Source organism: Rhinopithecus bieti, unplaced genomic scaffold, assembly GCF_001698545.2.
Source record: "Rhinopithecus bieti isolate Rb0 unplaced genomic scaffold, ASM169854v2 scaffold_17701, whole genome shotgun sequence".
NCBI lineage: Eukaryota > Metazoa > Chordata > Mammalia > Primates > Cercopithecidae > Rhinopithecus > Rhinopithecus bieti.
Genome location: NW_016808868.1, coordinates 60,160 through 71,044, shown reverse-complemented (window position 1 = coordinate 71,044; position 10,885 = coordinate 60,160). Strand labels below are relative to the sequence as shown.

General features: G+C 37.6%; 1 protein-coding gene across 1 annotated transcript in view; it reads left to right on the top strand.

The window, feature by feature from the left end:
* TAB3 (TGF-beta activated kinase 1 (MAP3K7) binding protein 3) overlaps positions 1-10,885 on the top strand; it is a 65,116-nt gene that overhangs the window by 30,588 nt on the left and 23,643 nt on the right. The window contains exons 5-7 of the mRNA XM_017887670.1: positions 1,433-1,624; positions 6,312-7,758; positions 8,850-9,010. Coding sequence (XP_017743159.1) covers positions 1,523-1,624; positions 6,312-7,758; positions 8,850-9,010 — 1,710 coding nt within the window. The 5' untranslated portion in view covers positions 1,433-1,522. The remainder of the gene's footprint in view (positions 1-1,432; positions 1,625-6,311; positions 7,759-8,849; positions 9,011-10,885) is intronic.

Sequence of the window (10,885 nt, the reverse complement as noted above, 5' to 3'; positions counted from 1 at the left end):
TGTAGATAATCTACTCCTTGTTTTTCTAATGCTAAATCCTTACTGATACCTATTTTAAATGTAAGCCCACTTTAAATGTAAGCCCACTTTCACTCACATTACCTTTGTCTTGCTGTGTGTCTTACATTGAATTACATCTCATCTCTAAGATAGAATGTGTCTTTCCCACTCAGGGGACAACAGAGAAGTAGGCCTACCACTTCTCCTGTCCCACTGTCCCCTTGTTGTGTTTTATATCATCCTTCACAGGATCGTAGTGTTTTGGGTTATGGCACTTACCTATTTGCTTAACTTTGGGCAGCACTACTTCTACCATGCTCACTGGTCTTCCTCACACATAGTCAGTACTCATGTTCAAACTCTACCTTATGGCAGTGTGAGCAGCTCAGGATATAACCTAAACCTATATACAGGTGTGGTTAATTACAAATAGAGACTTACAGAACAATGATGGTAACAGAGGTGCTTCCTTTGTTTGCAAGCCCTTTACTAGTCTAGAGCTTTGGGCTTATGGTTTTTGTGTTACAGCTTGCATTTGCTTTTTCTCACACACATTTCCAGCCTGAATCTCAGCTCTTTACTTTAGCCCCATTTTGGTTTCTGGTAGAGCAAAGATACTTCCCACCAGAGTGAAACCAAGTAAGGGTGAAGCTTTTAGTTTAAACCACTTCCTAGCAATCACCTTCCTCACCTATCTTAGGGCCCCACCTAGCCCTGACCTTGTTTTATTTCATTTAGCCCTTTATTACCTGCATTTTTCATGACCATTTAACTAAACTGAAGGAATAGAACTTTACATTCAGCTCAGTGAACATTTGTTGATAATTACGCTGTCCTAAGTCTTCCACTTTTTTCTTCCCTTGGGATTAATAAAATATATTGTATGGAGATTTACCACCTACTGGCTCTGGAAAACTGTTTTTCACATTAAAATGTATGAGGCTCAGTAGTTTGCATTTAATGCGCAAGCCTTAGAGCCTCACTCAGGGGTATCATCCTCAATTTAGAATCACTTTTTAGGAATATGATGCTTTTTTGCCTAATTCCTTTCAAAAGTGTTCATTATATGTCTTAAAAATTCTTACCTCTGAAATGATTTTGATTTCTTCTTCATGTTTACTGTTNATAGAGACACAAAAAACCCTCCAAAAAATCAATGAATCCAGGAGTTGTTTTTTTTTTAAATAGGTAAGAGCTTTAGGTGCACAGATGGTTTCAGTATAGTGTGTTTAGTGTTCCTGTGAGGGTAAGCAAAGCCTGCTTTGGCAGCATCATGGAGGGGAGAGGCAAGGCAGCAGGACTAAGACGGGGAGTGTCAGTGGAAGCCTCCTTAGAGGAGATGCCACCACTACTGAGTTGTACAGGATCAATAGGAATAAAGTAAAATATGTAACTAGACTTAACCATACTTTTTTTTTTCTTTTTTAAATAGAAAATGACTGTGGTGCTAGAAGATCATTACTTTTGGAAAGCCAGTTAACATCCATTTCCTAAGAGAAACTTCGCCACCATTTGCTCTGGCATGGCGCAAAGCAGCCCACAGCTTGATATTCAGGTTCTCCATGATCTTCGACAACGTTTCCCTGAAATTCCAGAGGGCGTGGTGTCTCAGTGCATGTTACAGGTAAGTTACCACCAGTGATAGTGATATTAAGTTTTAGTTTTTCCTATTAGAGCTGGTGATGTGTGATGTAATTAGAACCCAGTTATGCTTTCTTTGTGTGTGTGTGTGTGTGTGTGTGTGTGTGTGTGTGTGTGTGTGGTCGGAGGGAACATTTAGAGCAGGATTTCCCCTCAACCTTGGCACTGTTGACAGTCTGTCCTGGATAATTCTCTGTTGTGGGAGTCTGCCTTGTGCATTGTAGAATTACTAAACATTCTAGGCATCCGAGGCCTCTACCCAGTAAATACCAATAGCTTCCCCGCAGTTGTGACAACTGAAAATGTCTTTAGACATTGCCAGATGTCTCATGGGAGGCAAAATCTCCCACCATTGAGAACCACAGATTGGAGAGGAGAGTAAAAGCAGGTAGCAACAAGAAAAACAGATTCTCCTTATGTTTCACTTTTGAAGATTTTGGGTTGTACTATCAGTCCCTAAGTCCTTAGAGTTGAATTTTACTTCTTAGACTATACACTTTTTGAGTCTTTTTTTTTTTAAAGTCTGCTTAGATAGGCCGGCGCGCGGTCCTGGCTCAAGCTGGTAACCAGCCCACTCTTGGGAGCCGAGACGTGGTGGATCACGAGGTCAGGGACTATCGAAGACCATCCTGGCTAACATGGGTGACCCCGTCTCTACAAAAAATAACAAAAAACTAAGCCGGGCGACAGCGGTGCCGGCGCCGTAGTCCCAAAGGCCTGCCCTTTTCGGAAGGGGCTGGAGCTTTCAGGAAAATGCGTGAACCCGGGACGGCAGAGCGTTTGCAGTGAGCTGAGAATCCGGTCAATGCACTCCAGCCTTGGGCCTGACAGATCGAGAACTCCTCTCAAAAAAAAAAAAAAAAAAAAAAAAGTCTGTTATAAATCTTACTCCTTGTGTTTCTTTAATGCTAAATCCTTACTGATACCTATTTTTAAATGTAAGCCCCAACTTTTAAATTGTAAGCCCACTTTCACTTCACATTACCTTTTGTTTCTTTCTGTGTGTCTTACATTAATTACATTTTCTCATCTCTTAAGATAGAATGGTGCTTTCCCACTCAGGGGACAACAGAGAAGTTAGCTACCACTTCTCCTGTCCCACTGTTTCCCCTTTGTTGTGTTTTATATCATCCTTCACAGATCGTAGTGTTCTGTTTATGGCACTTACCTATTGCTTAACTTTTGGCATCACTACTTCTACCATGCTCCCACTCGTTCTTCCTCACACATAGTCAGTTACTCATGTTCAAAACTTCTTACCTTTATGGCAAGTGTGCAGCAGCTCAGGATAATACCTAAACTATATACAGTGTGGTTAATTACAAATTTTTAGAGACTACAGACAATGATCGGTAACAGAGGTGCTTTCCCTTTGTTTTTGCAAAGCCCCCTTTACTATCTTTAGAGCTTGGCTTAATGCGTTTTTGCTGTTACAGCTTGCATTGGCTTTTTTCTCACACACATTTCCAGCCTGAATCTGCAGCTCTTTCACTTAGCCCCTTTTGGTTTCTGTAGGGCAAAGATTACTTTCCCACCAGGGGTGAAAACCAAGTAAGGGGTTGGAAGCTTTTTAGTTTAAAACCCCAAAAAACTCCCTAAGGGGGGCCATTATTTTCACTTCCCCTCAAACCTTATCTTTAGGGGGGGCCCCCCAACCCTTAAAAGCCCCTTGACCCTGTAAATTTTTCCCATTTTTTAGCCCCCTTTTTAGTTACCTGCCATTTTTCATGACCATTTAAACTAAAACTGCAAGCGCAATAGAACTTTACATTCAGGCTCAGTGAACATTTGTTGATAATTACGCTGTCTAAGCTCTTCCACTTTTTTCTTTCCCTTGGATAATAAATATATGCCTATGGAGATTTACCACCTACTGGTCTGGAAAACTGTTTTTCACATTAAAATGTATGAGGTCGGCTCAGTAGTTTGCATTTAATGCGCAAGCCTAGAGCCTCACTCATGCGGCGTATCCATCCTCAATTTAGAATCACCTTTTTTAGGACATATGATGCTTTTTTGCCTAATTCCTTTCAAAGTCGTTCATTATATGTCTTAAAAATTCTTGTACCTCTGAAATGATTTTGATTTCTTCTTCATGTTTACTTTGTTTTTGTTACATTTTTTTCTATCCTTATTTTGATAATCTATTCTGGTAGTTTTGCTTTTTTTAAAATACTCCTGTAAAAATAATACTTTAATTATCTTGGTTTTTGTGCGTTTTTAAATTTTCTTCATAGGAAATTTACTCAACTTGTCACTATTAAGACATGCTGACAATCCAAACTTTTATATCATTTTGATTTGGATCCTTTTTGTGACAATACTAAGTAGGCTATCTAACTCAGCGTAGAGAACATGGAATTTACAGGTTTTTTAATAATAAAAATATCAGATGGTAAAGCTAATCCATGATACCTTATGTTTAAAAGAAAAGCTCTCCAGTTTTTGTTTTCCCCTAATCCACACGGTCTATTAAAAAAAAAAGAATACCTTTATTTCACGCTTCCATATTTTTTTTGGCCTTCAGATGCTCTGTCAGCCTGACACATTTTCTAGTTGGAATCAGTTTTTGAACTTCCTTTGGCTCCAAATTTGCCTTTTAATAAAATCTTTTCCCCCCTTCCTTGCCTCAATACAATTTTTTCAAGCCCAAGGGTAAAAATTTAATTTCAAGATCTTTTTGAGTTGTAAAATGATTTTCTTTCTTCAAATTAATACATTCCTTTCTGTAACCCCAAAGTATTTTTTTTAAAAAGTATTTTTGAAATTTTTTTTTAAATTTTCTATATTTGATATAATACTTAAATTTGCTTAACCTATCATCTGGGTAGGATTTAATGTCTTTACAGCGCATGATCTCATTTTTTTAAAGTTATTTTTTTGCAATTTTAGTATCAAAACTGTATATAAAAAAGAAAAAGGTTAAAATGATGATCATTTTAGAGTTTTTTTAATTAAAGCCAATTTTCCATTTTTAAATTTTTCTGAAGAATTCATTTTGCGCAAAAGATTTTTTGCTTTTTACTTTTTTTTTTAAACTTTCCTAAGCTCTAGTTTAAATAATGCTCTTTTGCAAGCCATCCTTTTCCCTTGAAACTTACCATGTGACGAAAAGAGCCACTGCGACTCAGGGAGAGTTAAGAATCTAGAATGACTTTCCAGTTAACTAGTAAGTGCTATTTGCTCAATGCCATGGTAACTTCCCGCGCATTTCGTAACTTCCCAGGCCATCAATTTTTTTTCTTCCTCAATCTGCTAATGTCGGAAACTTGTTTCATTTGGAGCAGGATGAACTCTAATAGGGAGGTCTTCTCCAACTATTAAAATTACAACATTAATGGCGTCCTATTTTAGGGCTTTAACTTCATTTTTGCGTTTTCTCAGCAGACAGTGAATTTATTTTCTTTTGTTTTTATATAAAACGCTCTCCTAAAATATATAGTTAAATATCGCATGCCATGTGCCATATCTCCTTGTTGGTATTATTATTTTTATTTGAACTACAGAGAAAGTCACGAATAATTTTGGGAAACTTTTTATTGGATTACTTAAAAAGTAGCTGGAACTAATATGCGGTTTCTTTACACTAGTAAAATTTTTTTTAGTTTTGAATTTTTTGTTATTTTCAATTTAAGAAAACTGCTTTTTTGATATATTTTTAAATTTTACAAAAAAGAGGAACCTTTTTAATTAGTCTGATTTACTGTTCAGTTTTGGAAACTTTTTCACTTTAAAAGTGTCAGTTGCTATTACCTTCTTTTTTGCCTTTGAGTGTGTAGAACAATACAATTTTTCAAATCCTTTTTTCCAGTTTTGATTTTTTGAAAAGTATACCAAGAACACCTTTTCAGCGGGCTAAAAAAACTTTTTTGAGACTGCTTTTTGAGAGTATGAAATGGAAATTTTTGAACATTAAGCAGTCGGACACCAGGTTTTTTAATTAAAATTTACCCCCCCTAAACCTCGGGCCAAAGTCATAGAGCCATTAGTTCAAGGTACGGATTTTTTTTTAATACTTTATTTGCTTTTGGCTTAAATCTGCTATATAAATTTTTTGCGTTCAGAAGTTTTTTGAAAGTTATTCAAAGGGAATAAATTTAGGTAAAGAAAAATGAGGGCTGCTTTTTTTTTTAAAATTTTTTTTTATTTTTGTTTAACTCTGAAGGAATGTTATTGTAATTCTTTTTCTCCTTTTGTGGTTTTTTTTTAGTGCCTTTTAAAACTAAAGCATGGTTATTTTTTTATGTTTTTTATCGATTTAAATATTAATCATGGATATTACTTATACTTATATTGCAGCAATTGTGGTGAATCCGAGATAAGCCCAACATTTTAATTTGTTGAGATGCAACAAGTATAAAATGAGTCCTGGATTTGGAGTCAGAAAACTTGGGGTTGAGTCACAGTGTTCATTAGTAGGTACTTTACATTTCTGTAGCAGTAGCAGTAGTGGTAGTACTAGTAATGTGAGCTAAATGTTTGTAAAATAATATGGATCGTTTGGGATCTCCTTTTCAGGATAGATGACCATGAAGCTTTTTGTGGTTAAGATACTGCTCTCTATTTATTCTGTGACAGTAGTATTTGCATAACTCTCTGGCAAAGCCTGACTTCCACTATTAGAATTTGTTAATGTTGCCAATGTTACTTTTACCATTTTTCTCCCCTAGAATAACAACAATCTTGAAGCCTGTTGCCGAGCCCTTTCCCAGGAGAGTAGCAAATACTTATATATGGAATACCATAGTCCAGATGACAATAGGATGAATAGAAATCGCCTTTTACATATTAACCTGGGTGTCCATTCTCCTAGTAGCTATCACCCAGGAGATGGAGCCCAACTTAATGGTGGTCGAACACTGGTACATAGCTCAAGTGATGGACATATTGATCCACAGCATGCAGCAGGTAAACAGCTGATATGTTTAGTTCAAGAACCACACTCAGCTCCAGCTGTTGTTGCTGCTACTCCCAACTACAATCCATTTTTTATGAATGAACAGAACAGAAGTGCAGCTACTCCTCCTTCACAGCCACCTCAACAGCCATCTTCCATGCAAACAGGAATGAATCCGTCTGCTATGCAAGGGCCTTCACCACCACCGCCACCTCCTTCATACATGCACATACCTCGGTATAGTACAAATCCAATTACTGTTACAGTATCCCAGAACCTCCCTTCTGGACAGACTGTACCAAGAGCTTTACAAATTCTTCCACAAATTCCAAGCAATCTCTATGGATCTCCTGGTTCTATTTATATTAGACAGACATCTCAGAGTTCATCAGGAAGACAAACTCCTCAGAGTACGCCGTGGCAGTCCTCACCACAGGGCCCAGTGCCTCACTATAGCCAGCGTCCTTTACCTGTTTATCCACACCAACAGAACTATCAACCTTCTCAGTATTCTCCCAAACAGCAGCAGATCCCTCAGTCTGCTTACCATTCACCACCTCCTTCTCAATGCCCTTCACCCTTCAGCTCTCCACAGCATCAAGTGCAACCTTCCCAGTTGGGCCACATCTTTATGCCACCTAGTCCTTCAACTACTCCACCCCATCCATATCAACAAGGACCTCCTAGCTATCAGAAACAGGGAAGCCATTCAGTAGCCTATCTTCCATATACAGCATCTAGTTTATCCAAAGGTTCCATGAAGAAGATAGAAATTACAGTTGAACCTTCTCAAAGACCTGGGACAGCAATTAATAGGAGTCCTTCACCCATCAGTAATCAACCATCTCCACGGAATCAACACTCACTATACACAGCCACCACGCCACCTTCAAGTTCTCCTTCAAGAGGGATATCTAGTCAACCAAAACCTCCGTTTAGTGTTAATCCTGTGTATATTACATACACACAGCCAACTGGACCTTCGTGTACTCCATCACCATCTCCTCGAGTGATACCAAACCCAACTACAGTTTTTAAAATTACCGTAGGCCGAGCAACGACTGAAAATCTTTTAAATTTAGTGGACCAAGAAGAGCGCTCTGCAGCACCAGAACCTATTCAGCCCATTTCAGTGATACCAGGCTCTGGGGGAGAAAAGGGAAGCCATAAATATCAGAGGAGTTCTAGTTCTGGATCAGATGACTATGCCTACACACAAGGTAAACTTTAACCCTTTTATGAAATTTCATTTCTGTGGTGAGGCAGCAATCTCCCATTCAAATATATTAGCTGTTTAGTTTTAATTAAATGTTTAGTATTAAATGTTGGGCAGTAGCATTGCTATTAAGAATAAAGTTAGTGGTTGGGTGTGGTGGCTCACGCCTATAATCCCAGCACTTTGGGAGGCTGAGGCGGGTGGATCACCTGAGGTCAGAAGTTTGAGATCAGCCTGGCCAACATGGAGAAACCCCACCTCTGCTAAAGTGTGGTAGCGCACATCTGTAATCCCAGCTACTCGGGAGGCTAAGGCAGGAGAATCGCTTGAAGCCAGGAGGCAGAGGTTGCAGTGAGCTGAGATCACGCCACTGCACTCCAGCCTGGGCAACAGAGGGAGACTGTGTCTGAAACAAACAAAAAGAATGAAGTTAGTGCTTCAGGGTCATCTATAGACTTTGTTTTAAAACATGAAATTGTAGGCCTAATAAGGCTTAGTTTAGAAAGAATATTCATAGAGCAAAAAAATACAAGTGAAATGGAAATTGTCAAAAGTACAAACTACAGAGTAGGAAAAAAGAGATTCATGGAGAATGGAGTAAAGTTCATCAAATGAAAGAATTTGAATCTTTTCTAAAGAGGATGGCCCAGAGGGCATAATGATATTTACATATAAATAATATATAAGAAGTGGAATTATTGGATTAGCTAATAGTAGACCTAAATTAGATACAGAGTTTTTAAAAAGTCTATTCAGATTGTTTCAAGATACCTGAGAATTTAGTTTTCTTTCAGTATATAAGAAGGGAAGTAATGATTAAGTAGGCCTGGTAGTCAGCCTGTTGAAAACACACACAAGTATAAAGAGAATCTTAGGACAATAGAACCAGAGGGATGTTCAGGTGATGTCACTTTGGTAGCATTCAGAGAGCTAAATTGAAGCAGATATGGAGGCAGCATAGCATTAGAAAGAAATGAGAGTAAATGCCAACCCCCAAGTTGAATGAGTCTTTTATACATTAGTAATACATATCGAAATTTTCCAGTCACTTATTCAGTGTTGTTCTCTGCAATGACGTTATCTATAATGCTATAGCCTTGCTGTTACATCAACGAGCAAGGATGGAGAGGTTAGCAAAGCAATTGAAACTTGAGAAAGAGGAGCTAGAGCAGTTGAAGTCCGAAGTTAACGGTATGGAGCATGACCTGATGCAGAGACGGCTCAGAAGAGTCAGCTGCACCACTGCGATCCCTACGGTAAGTGATCTGTTAGATGTGTTAATAGGTGGGTTGGGATATTGGCTATCAGGTCATTTATTTTTCTTTAGGTTTTATTCCTGGCAGAGTTCTGGGTTTTTTGTTGTTGTTGTTGTTGTTGTTGCTGTTTTTTAAAACAACAGATGAAGGACTTTTGCCTTTAGTAGTTCTTGTCAAAATAATTCATGTATGCAAATTCCATAGGCTCATCAGTATTTTCAAACACTGATGATAATAATCAAGGTATAGCATCTCATTTATTTGTAAATTGCTTTCTGTCAAAATAGAAAAGTGCACACTGACCAAAAATTTGATGAATTATTCTTTGTGTATTCATTTATTATTCTAAGCGTATGATATATATATATTTTTAAACATTTAAAATTTTTTTTGTAAGTACATTAATTCAGATGATTTAGAATAGATCAATATGAGTTTTGGGGAAGTGTTGACTGTAGAATATTTTAAGGCAGCAGTTTTGTTAAGTATAAATAATTGTAGAAACTGAGGTAACAGTATTGATTGATAACAGTCTTAAAGGGAACTGCTGTAATGAAAAGATTCAGATAATATATTTTTAACATGTTGGTTAATGTATATGAGTTCTAACGATCCCAAGCAACTGATAATTTTGAAACATGTTTAAAATCTTGTGACTTCACAAGCTATGATCCAACCTATCATTTTACCTTTCAACATTTAGCAGTTTTGTGCATATAGTTTATGAAATGTGGTACTATGCTAGATGCTTAGTACATACCTACCAGTGGGAAAAATAGATACATCAACAGATAATTATAATACAGTGTGGTAAGTGCTCTATATGTTCATGGGTAATGAGAGAATTCATACATCAACTCGTTTCTGTGCAGATTCAATGCACTTCTCTGCTCTTATATTATCCTCCTGCTGGAATGCCCTTCTAAAAAGCTCTGCACGTGTAAATCTTGTCTGTTCTGTTCTTCAAGGCTCAACTTAACCTCTACTTTTTCCATGAAGCCTTTCCTCATTTTCCTACCCTCTCTAAACTTAGGGCAATCTCTGAGTTTACAGGTTTAGAGAAGTGGGCATATGTCAGGCCTCTTGCAGTCAGCATGTCTGCAGCCACTCCCTCATAGAGAAGTTTCTACTTGAGGTTCTTGGCTTCAAAGGGGATCTGTGAATTCTCTGAAATTATATGCAGAGTTTCATAAGTGTGTCTAATATGGGAAGTGGGTCTATAGCTTTCATCAGATTTTCATAAGATTATTACATTGAAGGAAAAAAAGAGTGAGGAACCACTGCCCTAAACAATAGGCAGAGAGAAAAGGGGAAGGCATTTTAGAAGAGAAAAGAACAGTAATAAGGTAATGAAGGCTTGAAGTCAAGATGGAGAGTGACTTTTAGGAGACAGTGACTGCAATTCCCTGGCATAAGCATGAGATTTCTGAAGAGTTAACAGAGGGTAAGTGGGGCTTTGACCTTGAATGCTAGGTCGAGGTGCTTGAACTTTATTCTGCTGGTAACAGGGAACAAGTGGGAGTTTTTCAGAAAGAGAGTCTTGAGAAATAGGCATATTCACTAATTTAATGACTTTTTTGTAATATCATCTATAGTCCTCAGTATAGTCAATATTAGAAGTGAGGAGGAAGATTTTAACTACTTAAAGCAATGGAAAAACAACAGAGCCATCTTTAATGGAAAGGTGATGTTACTACAAATCAAAATTCTGCCTCATTTTCTCCATTTGAAATCTTAATTGAATCGTCTGATTGTGGAAGATATTGAAGGACATAACCCATATGGGAATCCACCTATGGTGGTTGGGTACTTTGGAAACCTTTAGGTACCTGTAGAGCATAAACAAATTTTCTTAGCATAGTAATTTTCTTTTTT